At 36.6% G+C, this 26823-nt stretch overlaps 1 protein-coding gene across 1 annotated transcript in view; it reads left to right on the forward strand.

Annotated features, from left to right (window-relative positions):
- The first annotated feature begins 739 nt into the window (after positions 1 to 739).
- Positions 740 to 26823, forward strand: part of HOOK1 (hook microtubule tethering protein 1) — a 64530-nt gene continuing 38446 nt past the window's right edge. Inside the window, exons 1-5 of the mRNA XM_055306631.1 lie at positions 740 to 964; positions 8465 to 8550; positions 13988 to 14060; positions 17061 to 17111; positions 18293 to 18425. Of these exons, the coding sequence (XP_055162606.1) occupies positions 902 to 964; positions 8465 to 8550; positions 13988 to 14060; positions 17061 to 17111; positions 18293 to 18425 (406 nt within the window). The 5' untranslated portion in view covers positions 740 to 901. The remainder of the gene's footprint in view (positions 965 to 8464; positions 8551 to 13987; positions 14061 to 17060; positions 17112 to 18292; positions 18426 to 26823) is intronic.

Consider the following 26823-nt stretch of genomic DNA (forward strand, 5'->3'; position numbering starts at 1 on the left):
TAAAGAGCAAACACATTTCTTTGCCACGTCTGCAAATTAAAATGTTCTTCGCCGGTGAGCTCCCAGGAGGAAACCAGCTATCCACTCCCTATCCCGAGTGGTGTTTATTCTGGGGGTACGAGCTATTCCCGAAGGCAGGAGGGCATCAGCGTGTGGGCGTCCACAGGTAGGAGCTGCCCCACGGCGAGAAAGGAGGCGGGAGGAGGCCGGCGCCAGCTGCCCCGCGGCCTCCTCTGCGCCTGGGGCTGCGCGAGCTGCAGCCGCTCCAGCGCCCCGCCGCGCACGCGCGCTGCCGGCCCCCGGCCCCACCGCACCTGCCAGGTCACAAACCCCTCCCCACCCTCCCGCGCTCCCTCCCGGAGGCTGTCTTGTCTCCCGCTGATTGGTCGGAGCCCGGAGGCTGCGTCCAATCACAACCCCTCCTGCGCAACCTATCCCCGCTCTTCCCGCCCCCTCCCCCCGCACGCCCCTCTCGGGCACCTACTTTCTTTGTGACTGGCGCGCGCTCCGGTCACTCAGCGCGGCGGGGAGAGGTGCGCGGGAGCGGGCAGGAGGCGGGGCCGGGGGCGGGGCCGGGGCGGGGCCGGGGGCGGGGCCGGGGCCGGAGGGGGCGGGGCCCAGGTGCGGAGCCGCGCGGGGGCGCCTGGCCGGGGAGGGGGCCCTCCGCGGGGCGGGGCGGGGCGGGGACCGGGGCGGGGCGGGGACCGGGGCGGCGGCGAGGAGGGGGTTACGCCGGCGACGTCGGCAGCGCGAGGCTTCGCGCGTGAGCCGCGCGGGCGCTGGGCCTGGCTCCCGAGCTTTCCCGGCCGGCGGCGGGCAGGTGGTCGACGCCGGCTCCCGGAGGAGCGCGGGGCGGAGGGAGCTGTCGGTGTCAGCGGCGTGGTCGACGGCGGCCCCGGCCATGGACGAGACGCAGCCGCTTCCGCAGACCGAGCTGCCGCTGTGCGACAGCCTCATCATCTGGGTGAGTACGAGGGGGCGAAGGGCGCCGAGCGGCCGAGGCCAGCTGCCCCGGGTCGCGGGGGGCCCGCAGGTGAGCCTGAGGAGTCGGCCGGGCCACCTGCGCCGCACACTGGGCGCGTTGCCCTTCGCGGCTGCTGTCGCCCTTGACCGCGAGAGTGCCACCTGCGGGGCGCGAGGCAGGTGTGTGTGTGTCTGGAGACGTGGGAGGCGGAAAGGGAGCTCTGCAGGTACAGGGGTGGAGGAGGCTTGTCTCTCCCCGCGGATCCTGCTTCTGACAGCTGTGCCTGAGCCAGGTGTCCATCCCCTTTTGGCTGCCCTATTTTCTCCCTCTGGACCACCGACTCTCTCGCCTTCTGTCTGCTGATCAGCCTTCCCGATGGATCTTTGTGCCCCTGGGGAGCGAAGCCTCCCTCCCACCGCCCCCCCCCACTCCCCACCCCCCACCCCCCGCCGCTGAAACTCCCCTCCCAGCCAAACCACTTTGCTCTGCTTGGACACAGGTGGCCAAGAGGTGGTTTTGATGCCTGGATCGTGAGAGCTCCTCCAGGATCCCAGGACATTCGATTTTGTAGAAGTCATTTAGAAGGGTTATTTCTACATAGTTCCTGTTTGGAGAAAAATAAATGTTGGGGGTAGGGGCTCGTATTACCTTTTTTTTTTTTTTTGCTGGCCCCCATTTCCTCCTTCCGGTGGACAGCATTCTCTGTAAAGAAAAAGACTTGGCATTTTCATTTGCACTTTGTGCGTGCTTAGTATTTTTTTTTCCCCCTAAAGTAGGCTCCATGCTCCTTGAATTCAGGAGCCTGGGGTGAAGACCCTGAGGCTTAACCTACTCAGGCACCCAGACGCCCCTGTACGTGTTTAATATTCTAATTAATTTGTGTTAGGTGGACGAGTAGAATCTGTCCCCAGTATTCCTATCAGTAAAATGATATCTCACCTTTTGGAGGTGCTCAGCCATCAGAGTGCTGGCATTCAGGTGTGGTTTCTAACCTATATTTGGTAAGGTTGTTGCTTGATGGTCTGTCCACAAGGTGCTGTTGATGGTGCCCATCCCCAAACTAGTTGTTTGGTGTGTGTAGAGGAGTGTGTGCATAATGGAATGTATACAGACTGGATCAGGAGGCGGTAATTAGTCGATGAGATTCTGTAGCAGTCTCCTAATCGGGGTAATGCAAAAGAATGGGAGAAATCAGAGCAGGTTTCTGGCCACGTATGAAGTCTGTTGGAAATAACCATGATTTAAAGCAGCTTTTACAGTGTAGAGGTAAATAGCTTTTGTTATAAGCATAATGCAAGTATGTAGGGTTTCTGAGTTAAAAGCAATTAGCTAACTATTCATCTGTATGTTCATTCAAAATAAGTATTAGGGTTTAGATGCTATATCCTAAGACTGTCATGAAATAAGGTAGCATTGTTTTTAATGAGGTGTTTTGTTTAATTAAATGACTAATTAAAGAGTGTATCCTAATCTGTAACTTTATTGCTTCAAACAACTGACTTAAGTAGTAAACTTAGTCTTTATGATGTCATTGACTTATATGAGGTGGAGGAAGAGGTTAGGATTTTTCTTGAATTGTATTGCAGTATTTTAAAATATTATGTGACTATATTCATTCTTTGAACCAGTAATCATTGAGTTCCTACTTTGTTCAAGGCACTGAGGAAGACAGATAATGAGAATAATCAAAGAACTTTCCATTTTTTGCTGGGGAGCTAGGCAGAGCTGTGCATTTTCACAATGAGAGGCAAAATTCCTTAAAAACTGCAAAAATGGTACAAATGACAACAGTGTAATAGGTTATTTGCTTTCTCGAGTTCTAAGGCTGTTGAAACACTGTGGAGAAAGTGGAGTTATTGTGCAGATTATTGCCTTTTGGATGCTACTACAGCCAAATCTATCTGTTCCCATAACAATGCCTAGCTGCATAAAGACTAGCAACAACCACCCAGTTCCCCTCATGTTTTTTTGCAAAGTTTTATCGGTACCCTCTTTGAGCCCCCAATTTTTCTCCCCTCGGGAAAATGACCTCGTCCTTATCTCTGACTCCAGCTCTAGATCCCATCCCTTCTACCTCTTCTAAAACTTTGCTCTATCATTTATCTTCTTTCTGTATTTACTACTTCTTCCTCTCCTTTGGCTCCTTCCTCTCGACATGTAGACTTACTCAAATCTTCTTTCTCTTAAAAGAAGGAACAAAGAGCCACCACTCCCTATTAAAATGACACTGTATTTCCCTTCCCTATGCAGTTGAATTGAGTTTTTAAGTACTCAGCTTTTATACTTCTTGAACTTTCATTCACTCCTCAACCCAATGCACTTGAGTTTCTTTTCTTTAAGGCCTTCATCTATTAGATTTGGCAAACTATTATATATAATGCTTATCTTACTTGTGAAATGATCTTATCTTACCTTTGTGAAATGATCTTCTGCCTTAGTTTCTTGGGTACCTGTCTGTTGGCTTCTCTTTACCTCTCCAGATGATTCCCAGGGAACTGTGGTATCTTATTTTGCCTTTGCCAGCCACTGCCTTATTGATGTCACTTCACTTCCAACATGTTATCCCAAACTCTCCTCATGCCACACTCCCCATGCCCGCCATGCTGCACTGACTTTTTCTTTCTTGAGGAAGTTAAGCTGTTTTTAATATACCAGGTCTTCTTAACTTTTCTTTCCTCTATCTAGAATATTCTCTTCCTGGTTCTTTTGGTGGCTAGCTTCTTCCTACCATTCATTTCTTGGATCTCTTGTCATCTTTCTGAATCAGTAACAGTGAATGGCCATCTTGTGCCCCACTCCTATATCCCTTTATAACTGGTTACCCACTTTCTATGTGCCTATAACATTTAACACTGTCTGAAGTCCTCGTATTTGCTCCTTGGGGTCAGAACCCTTGTATGACTGGTTTTCTGCTCTGTCCCCAGAAGCAAGAACTGGCCAGGATCTCTAATACAACATTGAATTAAAGTCATGATAGTCTATATCCTTGTCTTGGTCCTGACCTTAGAGACCAGCATTTCACCATTAAGTAGATTCTTGTAGATACCTGAAGTGAACTTCTAACTGTATTATAGAGGATTGGATTTCAGCAAGTAGAAATCAGGGGAAATGAATATTCTAAACACAGGGAAGAACCCCTGGCAGTAATGTAAATGGTCTCCTTTGGCAGTAGATCCAAAAGAAATAGTAGAAGCCACATCCTTGTCATGATATTTCTTGTCTTGTCTCTTAATGGGTTCCCTACCATGCTGAGTAACTTTACATGTTGAGGAGAAGTAGTAGGAGATATAAGATTAAAAAGTTATGATGGGGGGAATGCCTGGGTGGTTGAGCCTCTGTCTTCGGCTCAGGGCAGGATCCCCAGTGGGGGGATTGAATTCTGCATCTGTCTTCCTGCAGGGAGCCTGCTTCTCCCTCTGCGTATGTCTCTCTGCCTTTTTCTCTATGTCTCTCATGAATAAATAAATAAAATATTTTTTAAAAAGTTGTGATGGGATTAAATCATGGAGGTGAGAAGACAGTTGTAGTAAACTGTGTTCTTTTAGCACTAGATGCTGTTCTAGGACAGTAAAACCTACATTAACAGAATTTGAGAAGTCATAAAGAAAAGTTGGTTAGTAAAGAGATGCCTCTTCTGGCAGTTATTAAGAAGTTATATTTTATAATTTGGAACTCATCTTAAAATAATTAGTTCTTAGAAACATTATACCACTACTTAACAAAAAACTCAGGGCTGAAGGATAAATTTGGGCATCATTTACAAGGTAGAGGAAGTATATGAGTTTTAAGTATATTCGTATGAAGATAAACTTAATTCTGCCTCTAAGCTCTGTGACATTTGGAAATTTAAAATTTTGGGACTTTAATTTCACCAATAAAATTAGAGTTGAACCATATTTGTTTTAATGGCTTTCTTAGTTCTTGTATTGTTGACTTTGACAGGCAGGTGGAGGAAAAACTCATGCCAAATATATGTCCAAATTCACAAATACTAAAGGCTGAATCATTTTTATGAAAACAATAATCTTCTTTCTGAAATGAGCATTTAGAGGAGGAGAATATGAGAATAGAGCTGACCCAAAGTTGAGTTTTCATTGGCTGTCAGTTGTGAAAATCCTTTTTTCCCCTTGATTTTGGGAAGACATTTACAATGAAGCAATTCAGGAACAACATTTCCACATTTCTAATTTTTTTTTAATTTAAAGATAAAAAGAAACTAAGATGGTTATTTGCCAGAACACTGAGGTTACTGATGGAAGCCCTGTCTGTTCCTTTTAGGCCACTTACTAAAAAGTCTTTTGCTTCTTCACCTCTACGTAGAGTGTGAAAGAAGGCATTTTCCTTCAGCTGTCTGTTTTGGCCTCACTACCCATACTGAGTTTTTAAATTTATTCACTCTACTTGGTTATAAAGCCTTTCAGTTTGGCCAAATGAACTTACATTTATGTTTGTCACTAATTTATTTTGCCACTAGTTTAAGAACTTACAAGAGATGCTCCAGTTTCCATGTCTGTAGGAAGGGAAAATTGTTTTAATCTGGACATGATTAGCAACAAGGCAACTATTTAGTATATGTATAACTTTTACATATTTCTTTACTGTTTTGCTTAATAGTCTATGCTTCTTAAATCATCCTTTTTAGGTAACTAATCATATCCATTTTGTAAAAAGTTAATCATGTAAAGTATGAGTAGGAAGAGTTGAAAAATGGAAGCCACAGTTTACCTAAAAGTAAGTGATTGTCTTCTTTTTAAAGATGCCCTAAACCCTGGGGTTTTTCTTTAATGTACATCCACTTAATTGCAAAATCCGGGGATCCCTGGGTGGCTCAGCAGTTTAGTGCCTGCCTTCGGCCCAGGGTGTGATCCTGGAGTCCTGGGATGGAGTCCCACGTTGGTCTTTCTGCATGGAGCCTACTTCTCCATCTGCCTGTGTCTCTGCTTCTCTCTGTATAGATCTCTCATGAATATATAAATAAAATCTTTTTTTAAAAAAATTGCAAAATCCTTGTTATTTTATATTTTAAATTCCATAAATTCATTCTGTCCTCTTAGTTAGCATTACCTTAATTTCAGCCATCCATTTTATCAACAAGATCATTGCAGGAGCCTTCTCCTTTAGGAGCCTTCTCTCTTCCTTTTTCTGTGTCACTATTGCTGCTATTCAGAAAATGCTAAAGTTGTCACTCCCTTACTACTCTAAAGTGATTCATTATTACCCAGAGCAATGGTTCTAAAAATTTGATGTGTATAAGAGTCACTTAGGGATTTTCTGATTGAATATGTCTAGAGATTCTGATACGTACAGTTCTTAGACCCCAAACATTGAGAAACTCTGAATCATAGTTCATTGCTAATAGCTATTGAGCTTGTACCATGTGCCAGGTACTGATCTAAATTTGCTGTGTTTGCTAATTACATAATTCTCAAAACCAACTTGTGTGGTAGAAAGTATTCTACTGTTTCTTATTATAAGGGTGATACCATCAAGGGTAAGTCCAGGCTTCTTATCATGGCCCTCCAGAGTCTTGACCCATGTTTATTTTCTTAGTCCCTTAGTTGTCACCCCTTCTCTTTCCTCTCTACACTGGAAATCTAGTAATACTGAGCTGTATGTGGCCCCAGAATACCATTTCTTTTCATATATTTGTGCTCTTGTAATGTTCCTTTTTCCTGAAGCTTCCTTGTCTTGGACCTTTCTTTACTTAAGACATTCCGTTTGGCAATCATCCCTAAGGAGTCTTTCCTAAATACAAGCCCTAATTAAATTAGTTAACTTCCATCTATTTCAGAACAATTTGTGTGTATTGTAGTCATGAGACTGGGAATGGCATTATCTAGAAATAATTTATATCTTTTTCTGCTCTCCTTAACTCTTTTTTTTTTTAAAGATTTTATTTTTTCATGAGAGACACAGAAAGAGAGGCAGAGACATAGGCAGAGGAAGAAGCAGGCTCCCTACAAGGAGCCTGATGCAGGACTCGACCCAGGACCCCAGGATCATGACCTCAGCCAAAGGCACATGCTCAACCACTGAGCCACCCAGGCATCTCTCCTCTTCTTAACTCTTGATTGAAACTGCTTGAAGGTAGAAAACTGGTGGTTTTCCTTTGTAACCCCATTATATACTACAGTGCCCCCACATAGAGTAGGAGCTTGGTAAAGTATCTTTGTATGTGTACTTTGAAAGTAACTGTGTCTAGATTTATTTGTGTCATCCTTCCATGTTGTATTAGGATAACGGAGATAGATTTGCAGAATCTCAAAATAAGCAATCACTAAAGGTGAATCATGGGGAGAGATTTTTATCAGATTAAAATAGGTGGTAAACTAAGGAATTATATATAATTCAGTAGTAAAGGGGATGAATATGTTTAGGCAAAGGGAATCATAGTGTATTTAATTTGAAATGATTATGGGTTGAGATTAGATGTCTAGGAAGTATATAAACCATTGTAGCTCTGTTACAATTCGCTTTTCAAAAATTCTTCTGTCTTGTATTACTTTATTAGAGAAAGATGCCACAGTTCCACTTCTCTTTTTAAAAAATGTATGTATGTATGTATGTATGTATGTATGTATGTATGTATGTATTTGAGGGGGGAGAGGCAGAAGGAGAGGTAGAGAGAGTCTTAAGGTGATGCTGTGCTGAGTGTGGAGCCTGATGTGGCCTGTGCCACCCAGACCACCCCCCACTCTCTCTCTCTTTTTTTTTAAGAATTTATTTATTCATGACATACACACATACACAGAGAGAGAGAGAGAGAGAGAGAGAGAGTACCAGGCTCCATGCAGGGACCCCGACATGGGACTCAATCCCTGGTCTCCAGGACCATACCCTAGGCTGAAGGTGGTGCTAAACTGCTGAGCCACTGGGCTGCCCACACTTCTCTTTTTGATGTTTATGTGAATGTTTAAAAGTAGAGATTTGAAAAGAGTAATATCTAAAGCCAAACTAGATGTAGTGGGTGGGCCCTGGACCTTTCATGCCCTGAGACTAATTGTTGAATGACAGGCTAAGGCTCTGCTTATTTCAGAGCCCACTGGTAATTTAAGTAGTTTTAGACTTGACATTTCTAGCCTTTGTTGTCCTATCACATGATGTGAGTGAAGTTTTAATTTGAAATAATAGGTTTTCCTAAAGCTCTTTCTGATGTTATTCTCCTAAAAATGAACACAATGCTTTCCATGAGGGTTTCAGAAATTCTAAAGTACTTCATACATTACATCAAGGTATTTCACTGTCTTAGGTACAATTTTTCGTGATTTTAAGAATTGTTAAGTGTTTGCTTTTATAAAAATATTACATAGCCATAGAAACTTATTAATATAGTTTCATTTGTTTGGCACAGTCTGAATTTAAACAAAACAGGACAATTTTTAGTTATTTTTCTCTGTAGTGTTCATATATATATATATATGTATGTTTGGGGGGGAGGGTGGTAACACTACCCTGTAAGTATACAGAGGCAGTAAAGTCATTTGTTCTATGTCATTTTAGCTGCAGACATTCAATACAGCTGCACCCTGTCAAGATGTCAAACAGCTGACTAATGGAGTTGCCATGGCACAAGTTCTTCATCAAATGTAAGTAGTGGTCCAGACTGTTTTTGAAAGAATTATAAACCCAATACCAAGGAAGAAAGCTTAGAGTCATTCTAAAAGTCACTGAAATTGTATCCTATGAAGTCCTGCCAGCCATATGGTACTAAGGCATTATTGCATCTGGAGAATTAAAACTTTTACTACCTGATTATTCCTTGCTTGTTCATAGAGATACATGTTAATTAAATGAGCAAACAAGTTTCTTACTATTTAAGAGATTTTAATTTTAAACTTGTTCTGGTCACATTCACAAGTTAAAATAACTTGAAAAGAAACAGCTTTGAAATGAAGGGTATATTGTTTATAATTTTTTTTCAGTTATATTACTGCCACTGGAAGGTATCAATAATCTTATAATAATAAGATTATTATTTTAGAGATAACTGAAATATAAATACTGTTTTTGGAAAAAAATACTAAATTTTAAAATCTATATTTGAATTGGAAGTGTGACTTCTATAACTCCACCAATAATAAAATGAAGTATGCATGAAATTTGAAGTCACAAATATTGGGAAATCTTAACTAATAATTCTATTTGGGGTAGGCCCATATTATATAGTATCAAAAGCGCTTAAGTCCATTATTTCCTAATTTTTGCCAAACATTGTGCAAGGATTATGATTATAACATCTGCAATATGAGGGGGATCCCTGGGTGGCTCAGTGGTTTAGCGCCTGCCTTCGGCGCAGGGTGTGATCCTGGAGTCCCGGAATCAAGTCCCACATCGGGCTCCCTGCATGGAGCCTGCTTCTCCCTCTGCCTATGTCTCTCTCTCTCTCTCTCTCTCTCTCTCTGTGTCTCTCATGAATAAATAAATAAAATCTTAAAAAAAAAATAACATCTGCAATATGAGCTCTATCCTTAGTAGGAACAAATGGAGCCAATTTATTGATAGTCACATTGATCTTGCTTACGTTTATGATAATATATCTTCGATGAAGCCAGAATCCTATCTCTGCCACTTGTGTTACAGCCAGAGATTATTGATTTAATTGTTGCCATTATTTTGTCAAGGTTTGTTGTGATTGGCATTGAAAACCCTGTAGAGGTTTCTGTAGATAGGTTTGCACCCTCACACAAACAACTTAAAAGTGTCAAAATTCTAGTTACTTGGAATCTTCAACATGATCTAATTTGAATAGACAGGTTTTATGGTTAACTCAAGATGAACACATTAAGAGACAAACGTAGTCATTCTAAAATATGCCTTCCTCCTCTGTTTCCTTAAAAAGGGATCTTAAACATTTCGTTTTTTTATACTCTGATTAGTTTCAAAGTGATTTCATTGGTCAGATCCAAGCACTCTGGATATTGATTTGGGAAAATCCTCATTGTTTTTTGTCATTAGAATGTACACCTTGTCTTTTCTTATTGCATTATGTTGTGGGTATTAGTATAGATGCAGCTACGTTGTGGTTAGTATGGATTGTAAGGCTGGTGTGCATTTATTGACTTCAACGGTGCCATCCAAAGCTCTTATTTTTATGTGTCGTAGTGGCCCTGGTACCTTTTATACTATAACACAATGGAAGAGACTTGTTTTTACCATGATGTGATACAATGACTCTTTAACTCCCTATACTTTAGCACTGTACCTAATATTTAGAGTAGGGTCAGTTCAAATTCAGTTAAACTCGGGGATCCCTGGGTGGCTCAGTGGTTTAGCGCTTGCCTTCTGCCCAGGGTGTGATCCTGGAGACTCAGGATCGAGTCCCATATCGGGTTCCCCGCATGGAGCCTGCTTCTCCCTCTGCCTGTGTCTCTGCCTCTCTCTTTGTGTCTGTCATGAATAAATAAATAAAATCTTAAAAAAAAAACATTCAGTTAAACTCTACAGTTTGTTAGAAGCTATTAGAAGACAATAAGAGACAAAAAAAGAAAACAAAAAAGAAAACAAAATCAGAGAGTTAGAGGAACAGCAGTGACAGCGAAATCCAAAAGATTACAGAAAATGAGTTGGTGTAAAGTCAAATAATGAGTTATTAGCAAAGCCAGGATTTGCATAGCTTTGGCCTGACTCTGACACCAGTGCTTGCAGTCAGCTGTAATCATTGAAATCTAGTATCTTGAACTTCTGATAGATTTTTTTTTACTTTGGGGTTTTAATACATAAAAGTCCAGATGCACATGCCCAAAGAACAGCTCACAATCTGATGTTTTAAGTAAGTAGACCTTTTGAGTATTCAAGAAGAGTGTCAGGACGTCTGTTGAACCAAAACAACTATGCCATATATAGTAACCTGTAGGTGTTAATTACTGCATGTATTTAGTTGGTAAGACTATCGAAGACAAACACCATGGGTAGAGTTAAAAAATAATTTTATACTGATTCTCTCTTACCTTTTTAGAAAACAGTTGGACCATATTTTGCTTCCTCAGTCTTGAGTCTTCTTATTCGGTGTCCCTTGAGATTCACTCAAGTTCTGGGAAATAGGAGAAAAGGAACTAATTGTTAGGGCCAAAAGTCTAGTTAAGACATGTAGATGTGGCAATGAAAAAAAATTAAAAGAAGAATATGTCCAGAGAGTTTTGAGGTTGGATATCAAGTTTGATTGTGGGAAAGACTGACTGTCATTACAATTGTTTAAGAAGGATGAACTGTTTATAAGAAAGAAGAAGTTAGAAAGTATTTCTCAGGGTATTATAGACTGAATGTTTGTATCCATTCTAAATATATATGTTGAAGCCCTAACCCCAGTGTAGCTATTTTGGAGCTTCTGAGAAGTAATTAAAGTTAAATAAGTTCATAAGACTGGGGCCCTGATCTGATAGGCTTATAAAAGAACATACATCAGAGAGCTCACTCACTTGGTACTCTTGAGAGTACCAAGAATCATGTGAGCACACAGTGAGATGGCAGCTACCTATAAGCCTAGGGAAGAGATCTAAGAGTTAAACTTACCTTGCCAGCATCTTGAGTTTGAACTTCCAGAACTGTGGGAAATATCTGCTGTTGAAGCCACCCAGTTTGTGATGTTTTGTTTTAGAAATTTGAGCAGACTAAGACACAGGAGTAGTTGACTGCAGTTGACTTGGAGTAGAAAGACAAAGAGGCACACAAGATAAAGGGACAAAAGCTAGAAGAGGTTATATTGAGATCCATCTTCTAATCATGTTATGATTATAGAATCATATGTCTCTTCACATACGATTCTTTAGGGTCAGTTAGTAGACTGGTTTAGTATTCAGGGTTCTCCAGAGAAAGAGAATCAATAAGACATAAATATATACAATAGGATGTGTATATATACACACATACACAGAGGAGAGAGCAATTTGTTTTTAGGAATTGGCTCACATGATTGTGGAGGCTGGCAAGTCCAAAAGTCACAGGTCAGGCCTGCAGGTCAGAGATTCAGAGAAAAGTTGATGCTGTAGCTAGAGTCCACAGACCATCTATTGGCAGAATTCACTCTTTCTTGAGGGAGGCTATTCTTTTTCTTCAGGGCTTCAACGGATTGGATGAGGCCCACCCACATTATGGAGGGTAATGTGTTTTACTTAAAAGTCTACTGATTTAAGTGTTAATCTTTTTTTTTTTTTAAAAAGATTTTATTTATTCATGAGAGACACACACACACACAGAGAGAGAGAGAGAGAGAGAGAGAGAGGCAGAGACAGAGACACAGGATCACACCCCAGGCAAAGGTGGCACTAAACCACTGAGCCACCGGGGCTGCCCTTAATGTTAATCTTATCTAAAAAATATTCTCATAGCCACATCCAAGCATGCTTAAGCAAAAAAATGGGTTACTTCACCTAGCCAAGTTGATACATAAAATTAACCATCACAACTGGCTCACCTATTTTACTTAATCTGATGTCAAAAGAAAATGAATTTGTTTTGATGACAGTTTTGGTTCATTACTAAATAGATCAAACTTTTAAAGTAAATATTTGGTTATAAATACACCATTTATGCATTTGTAGCCAAATTATGTTGGTAATTGTAGCCTTAGCATCTGGGGAGAGTTGAATATAATCAATATTAATTTCCTTAAAAGAAAATGGCTACAGATTCCACATAGATGAATTAGATGGCAAAGTAATTTGTGGTTACCCCAGTAGGAAGTGGTATCTTCTGTACTAGAGCATCTAAGGCAGAATGATTTCTGAAAAACTAAGCACCCTGTTTTAGTTTCAGCTTTATATTTTTAAATTCAGGCATTGGAAATGAATCCCTTTAATTTCTTCCCTCACTTTTGTTGGCTTATTTGTGAAGTACAAAATTTAGATGAGACTTGATGACCTCTGCTCGTACTATTATTCTGTTATTTTGCAGTGTTTGTGGAGTTAATATAGTTAATATAATTAATATAGTTAATATAATTAATATAGTTAATATAATTACTCTTATAGCTCCTCAGTTACCCTTACATTTCATACATTCTCCTTTGAGTATAGTTTTGTGCTTTTTTTCTTTCCTGCTTTAATAGCTATTTCCCTGAGAGTCATGGTAGTAAATTATTCATCTTTATATTAATCTTGCTCAATTCCTTACTCAAAGCAAGCATCCAAATATTTGTTTAGAATATATAGGATCTAGGGATGCCTGGGTGGCTCAGCCATTGAGTGTCTGCCTTTGGCTCAAGGCATGATCCCAGGGTCCTGGGATCGAGTCCCACGTCGAGCTCCCTGCATGGAGCCTCCTTCTCCTTCTGCCTGTGTCTGTGCTTCTCTCTCTCTGTCTGTGTCTTTCATGAATAAATAAATAAAATCATTAAAAATATATACATAGGATCTATTAACACAGTTCACTATAGCCAAATGTTATTCTTTAAAACTTTACTAAATACTTAAAAAAATCGATGTAGCAATTCTTTGTCTTGCCTTTCCATATTAATATGACTTGACTATATAAGCTTAAAATGAAATTTGTCCTTGTAGACATCTCTTTACACTCATTCTACTCAATTACAATCAAGTCGATTTATTTTGGACTTTGCCGTGTACTAAGGTCACTTTGGGCAAATCTCTTATCTTCTCTCATCCTCAGTTCCCTGAAGAGTAAGATTGAGTATAATCATAATCAATCCTTTGCCAATTACTATGATAATGAAATATTGCACTGTGGGAAAACCATCAAGCACAGTGCTTAATACAGAGTAGACACATTAGAATGTTAGTTTTCTTCTTTTTTTTTCTTTTGTCCCCCTCTTTAGAATTGGGACTTTTACATCTTCTTGCTACCAGAGTGTCTAGTATGAGATATTTAGTAAATGTTTATTAAATTAAGTAATTTATAATGAGAAATTACAAAAGAAATTCTTAGGAATCACTAAAAATTCAGTGAGTTCGTTTAAATAATATTTACTTGTATTAAAGCTTTCAGATATAAAATAACCTAGTGATTTAATTTGGTACTTTCTATGTAACAGAAACGTTTTAATGTTTTGCATTTGTTTTTTTGTTTCAGTGATGTAGCTTGGTTCAATGAATCTTGGTTAAGCCGAATTAAAGAGGATATTGGTGACAACTGGAGAATAAAGGTATACAGAGCAAGTAGTAGAAGCACTTAATCCAAACAGTGATTTTAAAATTAATACTAAGATCAATTAAATCTTTCTTTAAAAATTTATTTTAAAATGCATTTTCTTTTGCACAATTTGAGTTTTGACACATCTGTGTTCTTCTGCAACTACCATTGTACTTAGATGTGGAACATTTCCATAATCCAAAACATGCACTTATGCCTCTTCCCAGTTAATCCTCACACTTGGCCCTGTGGATCTGCTTTCTGTTACTACAGATTTCTAGAGTCCATGTAAATGGAATTAGACATTGTATATTCTTTGTGTTTAGCATTTTTCACTCACTATGATGTTTTTAAGAATCATCCATGTTGCCTATATTAGGATTTCTTTCTGAATAGTATTTCATTACATTTATACAGTACAATTTGCTTACCCACTCATCTATTGATGGATAGTAGAATTGTTTCTGTGTTTACCTGCTTTGGGTACAATTACAATGACATATATCTAATTTTTCTTGGGTAAATTCCTGAATATGATTGTATCCCATTGTCTAGGTGTATATTTAACCTTATAAGAAACTACCAGACTGATTTTTTACTTCTTCTTAAGTCAGTTTTGTTGTGTCTTGTAGGGCATTTGTGTGTTTCATTTAGGTTGTCCACAATTTGTTGGCATACAGTCATTTTTGACTGTTATGTTGCTACTAATATGCTGATGGTTGTGATCTTTAGTGATGTGTCCTCTTTCTTTACTGATGATGGTAATTTATGTCTTTTGCCTTTTTTTTCCTTGATAAGTTTGGCTTGACATTTTAAAATTTATTAATTTCTTTTTAAGAACTAGCTTTTGTTTTTTATTTTATAGATGTCCTCTCTGTATTATTTCCTTTTCTCTACTTACATATTCTCTTCTTTTTTCTTGTGTCTTAAGGTGGGAAATTATAAGTTTTGGCCTTTTATTTTCCTAATATGAAACATTGCCTTACACATCCCACACTGTTTGACAAATTGTGTTCCTGTTTTCATTCAGTTCAAAATATTCATTAATTTCAAATGTGGTTTCTTTTGATCCATGGGTAGATTAGAAGTAGGTATTTTAAATTATAAATATTTGAGGATTTTCAGATACCTTTCTTGTTTTTATTGATATCTAATTTAATTCCATTTTTGCTTGAGAACATACTCTGTATGGAGAAATTCTTTTATATTTATTGAGACTTATTTTATGATCTAACATATGGTCTGTCTTGGTGAATGTTCCATGTGTACTTGAAAACGTATTCTGCATTTGGATTATGTCAAATGTACTGATAGTACTATTGCATCTTTTGTATCTTTATTGATTTTCTGTTTGAGTATTCTATCAGTTATGGATGAGGAGTCTTTATATCTCTAACAATGATTATGGATTTGTTGATTTCTCCTTTCTGTTAACTTTTAAATCATATAATTTGAATCCCTATTGTTTATATACACTAATTTTTAAATGTCTTCTTGATGAATGAATCTATTTATCATTATGAAAGGCCTTTTGTTATCCCTGGCAATCCTTCTTCTGAAGTCTAATTTGTCTGATATTAATGTAACCACTCCAGTTTTATGATTGTTTTTTTGTTTTGGTATATCTTTTTAAAAATTCCTTTAATCTATCTTTATATTAGGTCTTTCATGTAGACACCTAACAGTTGAGTCTTCCTTTTTTTTTATCTAGAGACTATCTTTTTATTTTGTTCTTTAAGAAAAAAGAAGAAAATCTTCCATTTCTGTCCTTATATTCCTGTTGTCATTTAAATCCTTGAACATTTTGAAGTTAGCAGTTTTAACATTATATTGTCTTCTAATTCTTTCATCTCATTTCTTGGCCCATTTCTATTGACTGAGTTTTCTCCTTATTATCATCTGCATTTTCCTGCTTCTGCACATAAATAGTAGTTTTTTATTGGATGTTGGATAGTATGAATTTCATTGTTGAGTACTGGCCTTTTTCTTTCCCTTTAAAGAGTGTTGAACTTTGTTCTCGGAGGCAGTTAAGATACTTGTGAATTGGTTTGATCCTTCCAAAGTTTTGGGTGTTAGGATACAGATGTAGAATTATCTTTCCTCTAGGGCTAGAATAGACCCACTACTTTTTAGGGTCTTTAGTTAGTGCTTGTCAGTGCAGCAGAGTCTCTTCATTCTGGCTCATGGGAATTTCAAAATTTCTGGCCCCGTGTAACCTTGGGAATTGTTCATCTTAAAGTTCCTTGGATTGTTTTTTTCCTTGGAAATTATTCTTGACTGGGAAAAAAATGGAAAAAAAAGTGAAATTATTTTTGTTTAATCTCAATGAGCTTCACCCATTCATGTGCCAAATAATATGCAGCTAAAAGTGACAAACCACTGTGCAAATTTCTGGAGCATTTTCTCTCCATAGTGCTCACCTCTTTTCATTTGTCTGCCCTGCAAATTCTAACTACCATGACCTTCCTGAACTTCTGATGTCCATCTCCTCAACTCAGTGAGAACATCAGGCTTTGTTCAGTTTCTACCACACTATATACCATGGAATGAAAATTGCCTCCAGAGAGAAATCTTAAAGTCAGGCTCATCATTTTTGTCTTCCTTCTCTCAGAAATTAGAGTTCCATACTGTCCAGCATCTAAGGCTTGGAAAAGTTGTTCTTGCATTTTGTCCCGCTGTCCGTTGTTTGTGGCAAGAGAATAAGTAGAAGCCCTGTTACTTGTGATTGGAGATGGGCACGCACATAGCTAAATCTTTAAAGTTGGTACTTCTTTTCATTTTAAATAGAACCATCCTGGTTAGCCCGCAGAAGCATTTAGACACTTTTAATCAGATTCTGATTAAAGCTTTCATGTTTAAACAATATCATATACTTGTATTTATAAAACTCTAATATATGTTTTTTGTTGTCATTGTTATGAAACCAGTTTGTGTTGTCTTTCACCTTAGCATAAATTTTTTCATTAGTAACATGAAATAATTTATTGAATTCTTATTCTTTTTTCCCCATTAGGCTAGTAATTTAAAGAAGGTACTTCAAGGAATTATGAGTTATTACAATGAGGTATGAAAAACATATGACTTTGTTTAAATACAAAATGCTATGTGATTATTACATTGACATCAGAAAATAACCTGGATTTTTGTTTATACATCTTACTAGAATGTAATTCATAATTGGAATATATTGTTTTTTGGCATTTTCAGAACATGCTAATTTTGTGAACATGAACAGGCTTAAACTTAATATATTGATTTGTAAAATAATGTTGCTTCTATATTGATACTCTTGAAACATGTTATTTTCTCCAAGAGAATTACTGTCATCTCTCTATATGATTTGATTTTATACAATGCTATAGACTATAATTAAATTGAAGTATTTCCTGTGTCAAGCTTTATTTTGACATTTCTTCTCAATGCAAACAGCCTCAGAAGTATGCATGCTGTGAAATTATGCTTTTGTGCAAGTAAATTGGGAAAAATGCAAAATGAAAGTAGTTTTAAAATCAGTTTAGATAGTATACTATTCAAGTAGGTTTTTTCTTAGTACCATAGCAAGTTCTCTAGTAGGATTATTTGTTGCAAGAAAGCTTTTTGGTTATATTTGAAAATTTTTAGTGTGGTCTTGCCATTGAAAGATTTGGTTTCTATTTTTTAAAGTTGTCACATATTTATACTTCTGGTTGTTATCCAAATAATTTTAAGACTGAAATTTTTCAACCTATTAATGCCTCAAACTATTTTGGAGTTTTTTTTTAATGCTGAAGACTTAATGAGCTGAAAAAAAAAAAAAGATAAGCCCCAAAAGATTAATCCATTAAATTTGTTACATTTCCTGTTCATTTGTAAGTATGATGGTTTATATTGTGGTTTTCTACCAATCAGTCATGCATCAAAATTTTATGCATATCCTTCAGCTTAACATAAATCTGTTTATTTTTGGAAAGGCATAAGTTTTGCCATAATAGATACATCTAAAGGTTTCTTAATCCCTCTGACAGTGGGATTAAAGGGTATTTGATGTAAAACCATTTTAGTTGTTAGTTGGTTAGTCAAAATTTTGGGATGCTGCTTGAGCTTTACTAACTGGTTTTAGTCAACAGTTATGGATTTATATCAATTTGTTAATTTACCCAAGTCATTTCAAGATCCTGTTTATAATTTCCTTGTCATAATTAAATGTAATAAATTTTTTGTAGCCTACATAAAAGAGTGATCTAATTTATTGTCTCAATTCTGCAGTTTTTGGGGCAACAAATTTCTGAAGAACTTATCCCTGATTTAAACCAAATAACTGAGAGTTCAGATTCTGTGGAGCTTGGGAGGTTGCTCCAGCTTATTTTAGGTTGTGCAGTCAATTGTGAAAAGAAGCAAGGTAAGTGAATTTCAGTCAATTCAAAGTCAATTTGGGGATATTTACTCTCTAAAAACACCTACATTGTATAGAAAATACCATTAAAAATTTACTATTATGTCTTGGCACAAAGCACCTGGAAAGGTAACCCAGGAGACCTTAAGTCTAATCCAGTTCTGCCATTAAAAAGCTACAAATCTTAACCAGCCTATTTGTACCTGGATTTGTACCTATTTAATTTAGCACCTGTACAGTGGCTAAATTTTTCAACCTATTAATGCCTCAAACTATTTTGGAGCTTTTTTTAATGCCAAGAAAACTTTTAATGAGCTAAAAAAAAAAAAAAAAAAGATAAGGCCAGGAAAGATTAATCCATTAGATTTGTTAGATTTCCTGTTCATTTGTACAGTGGCTAAATTAAATGTATTTTAGTTTAATTAACTTCCTGTATTCAGTGCTTAGACTTAGTGGAAATTCAGTAAAAATTGTACCTGATTTATTTTGTTTCACGTGTAAGATGCACACTTAGGTTGATTTAGGTTTTTATAAATAAATATGCAGATATTAAATTATAATCCAAGCTTCTTCAGATAATATTCTCCTCTTTTTAGAAGAATGACTGTCTAGTGTATCCTCCAGTTAAGCAGTCTGGAATTGGTATTTTAGAGTGATATATACAAACACAGTGATCCTTATCCTAATGAGTACAGAAAGACCATTTTTGTTTGCATGTAGTGACTAAAATGATGAACTGAACAGACCAAGACTTACTTCCCTCAGGGCCTGCATCAGTCTGGGTGGTGAGATTTCTAGTGCTGATGTTTTTTGTATGATTTGTCCAAACTTACCGTACATCACCTTTATAAGAATATGTTGGGTGCTTAAGTTTGTACAATACTTTAAGCCAGGACCTTAGAAGACAAATTCAGTATTATCTAAATAATGAAGTAAGAATATGAGACAGGTTAAATTCAGTAAGAAAAAATTAAGGAAGAAGAAAAATAAAATATATGAAATTAATTGTTTATTAATAAAAAAGAAAAAGGATTGGGTATCAGAAAACTTTGGTATTAGTCTGTCTTTATCATCAATTAGCTATATTTTTCCACGGCAAGTGAGTGTTTCTCCGTAGGTTTTTATTTTTCATTTAGAGATAATGTCAAAGATCTATATATTGGTATTTTTCACAAAATTTGCTCATGGAAAACTTCCATACATGTTTAATTACAAATTGATAATTAGCAATTAATGTATAAATCTAGAAATTTTCTGTTATTCTTATTTTTTATTTGATTAATAAAACTTTTCTATTATTGTTTCTTTTTATTTGACTAATACTTTATTTCAATTATTGGTTGTTTATAATATCTTTTTGCTTAATTTTAGCACATTTGGCAGGGTTTTTTTTTTAAGTATAATTGACATTCAATTTTATATTAGTTTCAGGTATAAAACATATTGATTTGATGATTCTATAAATTATTCAGTGCTCACCAAGATAGGTGTAGTCCCCATCTATCACCATACAATGTCATTGCAATATTATTTACTATATTTCCTATGCTCTACTTTTCATCACTATGACTTTATAACTGGGAGTTTGTACCTCTTAATCCCTTTTATCTGTTTAACCCATCCTTCCACTCACCCCTTCTCTGATGACCACCAGCTTGTTCTCTATATTTAAGAGTCTGTTTTGTTCTGTTCTGTTTTGTTTTGTTTTAGATTTCACATGTAAGTGAAATCATATTATATTTGTCTTTATCTGATTTACCTCACTTGTCATTATACCTTTTAGGTCCATCCATGTTATTGAAAATGGCAGATCTCATTCTTTTTTATGGCTAAGTAATATTCCATCATATGTTTACATACATGTAATATTTCTATGGTGTGTATATATACATACAGGTATATATTCCATTGTATGTATGTGTGTATGCACATATATATGTATATATACATTTGTATGCACTACATCTTCATCTGTTGACAGACATTTGGGTTGCTTTCATATTTTGGCTATTTATACAATAAACACAGGAGTGCATATATCTTTTTAAATTAGTGTTTTGGTTTTCTTTGGGTAAATACTCAGAGGTAGAATTACTGGATTATATGGTATTTCTCTATCTGTGTTTTTTAGGAACCTCCTTCCATATTATCTACTACAGTGGCTGCACCAATTTATATCCCAATCAACAGCACACGAGTGTTCCTTTTTCTCCATATCCTCGCCAACACTTGTTGTTTCTTGTGTTTTTTATTTTAGCCATTCTTACTGGTGTGAGGTGATACCTCTTGTGGTTTCGATTTATATTTCCATGGTGATTAGTGATGTTGATAATCTTTTCATGTATCTGATGGCCATTTTTATTTATTCTCTGGAAAAATGTCTAGGGCCTCTGCTAATTCTTTAATGAGATTTTTTTGTGTTTTTGGTGTTGAGTTATAGAAGTTCTTTATATATTTTGTATATTAACCCTTTATTGGATATATCACTTGCAAATATCTTCTCCTGTTAGTAAGTTCCTTTTTGTTTTGTTGATGGTTTCCTTTGCTATTTTTGTATTGTCTCTGTAGTTTATTTTGTCTTATGTTTCCCTTGCTGAAGAGACATATCCATAAATATGTTGCTAAGGCCGATGTCCAAGAGATTACTGCCTCTGGTTTTTGTTAGTTGTGGTTTTAGGTCTCACCTTTAGGTCTTCAATCCGTTTTGAGTTTATTTTTGTGTAATGTGTAAGGGAGGGGTCCAGCTTCATTGTTTTGCCTGTAGCTATCCAGTTTTCCCAGCATTATTTATTGAAGAGACTGTCTTTGCTCCATTGTATATTCTTGTCTCCTTTGTCATAGATTAATTTGACCATATAAGTGAGGGTTTATTCTAGGCTTTGTATCCTGTGGCATTGATCTATGTGTCTGTTGTTAAGCCAGTACCAGACTATTCTGATTACTAGATCTTTGTAGTACTATCTTGAAATCTGGGATTCTGATACCTCCAGCCTTGTTCTTTCTCGAGATTGCTTTGGATACTCAAGGTTTGTTGTGGTTCTATAGAGTTTTAGGATAACTTGTTCTACTTCTGTGAAAAATGCTGTTAGTATTTTGATAGGGATTGCAGTGAATCTGTAGATGACTTTGGATATTATGGGCATTTTAACAGTATTCTTTCAGTCTGTGAGCCTGGTATATCTATTTGTGTCATCTTCAGTTTCTTTCATCAATTTCTTAAAGATTTCAGAGTATAAGTCTTTCACTTCCTTGGTTAAATTTATTCCTAGATATTTTATTTTGGTGCCATTTTAATAGGATTGTTTTCTTAGTATCTGTTTCTGCTACTTCATTATTGGTAGATAGAGACCAACTGATTTCTGTATATTAATTTTATATCCTGCAACTTTACTGAATTCACATATTCTAATAGTTTTTTGGTATAGTTGTTTTCTATATAAAGTAGTATGTCATCTGCAAATAGTAACAGTTTAACTTCTTCCTTACGACTTTGGGTGCCTTTTATTTACTTCTTCCTTACGACTTTGGGTGCCTTTTATTTCCTTTCTTGTCTGCTTGTTACAGTGAGGACTTCCAGTACTATGTCAAATAAAAGTTGTGAGGATGGAAATCCTTATCTTGATATTGATCTTGAGGAAAAGCCTTCAGTTTTATACCATTAAGTATTATGTAACTTGCGGAATTTTTAGATATGTCCTATATTATGTTGAAATATGTTCCCCCTAACTTACTTTGTTAAGGGTTTTTAACCATGAATGAATATTGTACTTTGTCAAATGCTTTTCTGCATCTATTGAGATGATCACATGGTTTTTATTCTTATATATCACATTGATTGATTTGTGAATATTGAACCACCTTTGCATCCTTGGAATTAATCTCACTTGATCATGGTGAATGATCCTTTTAATGTGTTATTGAATGCAGTTTGGTAATATTTTGTTGAAGATTTTTGAATCTGGGATAATCAGAGATATTGATTCTTAATTTTCTTTTTTTGTAGTGTCTCTATCTGGTTTTTTTTTTTTTTTTTTTTTTTTTAATTTATTTATTTATGATAGTCAGAGAGAGAGAGAGAGAGAGAGGCAGAGACATAGGCAGAGGGAGAAGCAGGCTCCATGCACTGGGAGCCCGATATGGGATTCGATCCCGGGTCTCCAGGATCGCGCCCTGAGCCAAAGGCAGGCGCCAAACCGCTGCGCCACCCAGGGATCCCTCTCTATCTGGTTTTGATATCAAGGTTATGCTGGCCTCATAGAATGAATTTGGAAGTTTCCTTCTTCTATTTTTTGGAACAGTTTGATAAGAATAGGCATTAACTATTCTCTAAATGTTTGGTAGAATTTACCTGTGAATCCAGCTGTTCCTGGATATTTGTTTATTGGGGGTTATTTTTTATTACTGATTCAATTTCATTACTTGTAATAGGTCTGCTTAAATTTTCTTTTTTTTATAATTTTTTTTTAATTTTTATTTATTATTATTTATGATAGTCACAGAGAGAGAGAGAGAGAGGCAGAGACATAGGCAGAGGGAGAAGCAGGCTCCATGCACCGGGAGCCCGACGTGGGACTCGATCCCGGGTCTCCAGGATCGCGCCCTGGGCCAAAGGCAGGCGCCAAACCGCTGCGCCACCCAGGAATCCCAAATTTTCTATTTCTTCCTGATTCCATTTTGGAAAATTATATGTTCCCAGGAATTTATCCATTTCTTGTAGATTGTCCAATTTGTTGGCATATAATTTTTCAAAATAGTCTCCTGCAATTCTTTGTATTTTTGTGATGTCAGTTACTATTTCTCCTCCTTTATTTCTGATTTTGAATTGCCTCTGTTTTTTCTTTTCTTTTCTTTTTTCTGAAACTGGTTAAAGGTTTATCAATTTTATCTTTTTAAATAATCAGCTCTTGGTTTCATTGATCTTTTCTATGGTTTTTTAGTTTCATTTATTTTCACTTGAATCTTTATTATTTCTGTTCTTCCACTAACTTTGGCCTTTGTTTGTTCTTACTTTCCTAAAACTCCTTTTGAGATTTTTCTGGTTTCTTGAGGATAGGCTTGGTTCAATATAAACTTCCCTCTTAGAACTGCCTTGGCTGCATCCCAGAGGTTTTGGACTGTTGTGTTTTCATTTCCATTTGTCTTCATGTATTTTTTTATTTCCTCTGATTTCTTTGTTAACCTGTTGGTTGTTTAGTTGCATGTTGTTTAGCCTACTTATATGTCTGTTCTTTTCCAGTTCTTTTTTTGTATTTGATTTCTAGTTTCATACTGTCTTAGTTGGAAAAGATGCTTGATATGACTTCCATTTTCTTAAATTTATTGAGGCTTGTTTTGTGGCCTAACATGATCTATCCTATAGAATGTTCCATGGGCACTTGAAAAGATTGTGTATTCTGCTGTTTTGAATGGTATGTTCTGTATATACCTGTTAGGTTCATCTGATTGAATGTATCATTCGAAGCCACTATTTCCTTGTAGATTTTCTGTCTCAATGTTCTACCCAATGATGTAAATTTTTTGTCTTCTGCTATTACTGTCAATTCCTCCCTTTATGACTCTTATTTTCTTTATGTATTTAGGTAGCTCCTGTGTTGAGTACAGAGATATTGACAGTTGTTACATCCTTTTGTTGGAGTGACCTCTTTAATATTATGTGGTACCCTTCTCTGTCTCTTGCCACAGTCTTTGTTTTAAAGTCTATTTTCTCTGATAGAAGTATTGCTATCCTGGCTTTTTTTTCCTTCTTCTATTTTCATGTAGTATTTTTTTTTCTATCCCTTTACTTTCAGTCTCTTTGTGTCTGTAGGTTTGAAGTGAGTTTCTTGTAGGTTCATACAGGTGTAGCATATAGATTGGTCTTGTTATTTTTATCCATTACATCATCGTAGGTCTTCTGATTGGAGTATCTGGTCCATTTATATTTAAAGTAATTATTGATAAGTAATATACTTATTGTCATTTTATTGTTTTCTGGTTGTGTTTGTAGTTCTGTTCCTTTTTTCTTCTCTTGCTCTCTTCCCTTGTGGTTTGATGCTTTTCCATAGGATTATGGTTGGATTCTTTCTTCTTTATTTTTTTTTTGTATATCTGGTATAGGTTTTTGATTTTTGGTTGCCATTGAGTTGATCTATAACATTCTGCATAGGAATTTATATTAATTTGATGGTTGCTTAAGTTCTGAGAGCACTAAATTTAGACTCCCTTCTCCACGTTTTATGTATATGATGTCATATTTTACATCTTTTTGTTTTTTTGTATCCTTTGATTAATTTTTGTACATATAAATGATTTTACTACTTTTGTGTTTTAACTTCCATAATAGCTTTATAAGTGATTAATCTACTGCCCTTATGTTTGCTTTTATCTGTGAAATTTTTTCCCTTCATAACTTTACTTCTGGTTATGTCCTTTTGTTTCCCACTTAAAGAATTCCCTTTAGCATTTCTTGTAAGGTTAGTTTAATGATAATGAACTCGCTTAACTTTTGTTTGGGAAACTGTTTATCTCTCTTTCAATTCTCAGTGATAACCTTGTTGGGTAGAGTATTCTTAGTTCTTTCCTTTTGGCACTTTGAATATATCATGCCACTCTCTTCTAACCTACAAAATTTCTGCTAAAAAATCAGCTGATAGCCTTGTGGAGTTGCCCTTTTATATAATGTTTTTATTTTTTATTTTATTTTTATTTTTTGCTGCTTTTAAAATTCTCTATCATTATGCTTTTTTGGGGAGAAGAGGCAGTACATTCTTCTTTCTTTCTTTCTTTCTTTCTTTCTTTCTTCTTTCTTTCTTTTTTTTTTATTAGTTTAGAGGTAGAATTTAGTGATTCATCAGTTGCATATAACACCCAGTGCTCATTACATGAAGTGCTCTCCTTAATGCCTCCCCTGCTCCCAGCAACCCTCACATCTTCCCTCCTCCATGTTTGTCAATTTTAATCATCTTTTTTCAAAGAACCAACTTTTGGCTTTGACTCTATTTGTACTATTTAGTATCTATTCTTTTTATCTCATTTCATCTATTTTCTTGTGAATTAATCAGTTCTTCCTATTATAAATTATAATTAGATATTTTAAGCTGTAATTTCTCCCTAAGTTGATTTTATTTCCTTCCATGAACTTTAACATTATTTTCATGATTTAATTCCAAGCATTATTTAGCAATTTTGTCCTCAGAATTTTAAAAGGAAATTCAGTTTCCACATACTTAAATAAAACTAGTAAATATAAAATAGTTTCATTGTCACTATTAAAAACATCAGTGTTTCTTAATTGGATTTCTTTTTTTTTTTTTTTTTGGATTTCTTCTTGGAGGTATGTGGGCAATTTTTAGAAGTGAGCAATTAGAGAAAATCTTGCAGTAAATTAATTAAAACTTAAAAACAAAACACATACAAAATATAAAACAGTTTACACATCTTTATACTTTGTAATGAGAGTTGATTCCAGAATGATTCCAAGGTATTGCAGTAACCTCAGTCTTGAAAGAATGAACTTCTTTGGTTAAATAAGTATTCTGTTTATCTTGATGGAAGAAAAGATAATTTTTTGAAGGCTTTAGCAGTCTTAAAACATTCCATTATCCAGAAAATCAGGTTAAAGTAAAACATTGCATTGCTTGTACATTCTCTACTTAATTCTTCTGCTGGGCAGCCTGGGTGGCTCAGCGGTTTAGCACCGCCTTCAGCCCAGGGCGTGATCCTGGAGACCCAGGATCAAATCCCACATTGGGCTCCTTGCGTGGAGCCTGCTTCTCCCTCTGCCTGTGTCTCTGCTTCTCTCTTTCCCTGTGTCTCTCATGAATAAATAAATGGAATCTTTAAAAAAAAAAAATTCTTCTGCTTTCCCACCCACTTTAGTGGTCAGTTGCATACCAGAATCTATCAGAATCTTTGTCCAGTCTTGGCTTTATGAATAAAAGAAAGATTGAGAGAACTTTCAGAAGTTTTCCAGAAGAATCATTAAAACAAAGTATTTGAAAATAATGTGATGGTTTTTTTTTTTTTTTGAAATTTAGAAATTTTTGGAAATTGTTTTAGCTGAAGAACATATAGTTGAGGTGGATTATGCAAATATATGGAACACTTTTTCTTATGGTTCCTCATTTCTTATTGGGACAGAATCAACTTACTGCCTCTGTGTTTGTGGTAAGGCATAAATATCTCCTTGAGATGAGATGTGATGAATGTTGAGTGTGTGTTTACAGGAAGCTATATAAGTCCCTTCTTTAAAAGCCCTCCTGAGGGAACCCTAGGTGGCGCAGGGGTTTGGCGCCTGCCTTTGGCCCAGGGCGCGATCCTGGAGACCCGGGATCGAGTCCCACATCGGGCTCCCGGTGCATGGAGCCTGCTTCTCCCTCTGCCTATGTCTCTGCCTCTCTCTCTCTCTCTGTGTGACTATCATAAA

Source organism: Nyctereutes procyonoides, unplaced genomic scaffold (assembly GCF_905146905.1).
Source record: "Nyctereutes procyonoides isolate TBG_1078 unplaced genomic scaffold, NYPRO_anot_genome, whole genome shotgun sequence".
Classification (NCBI taxonomy): domain Eukaryota; kingdom Metazoa; phylum Chordata; class Mammalia; order Carnivora; family Canidae; genus Nyctereutes; species Nyctereutes procyonoides.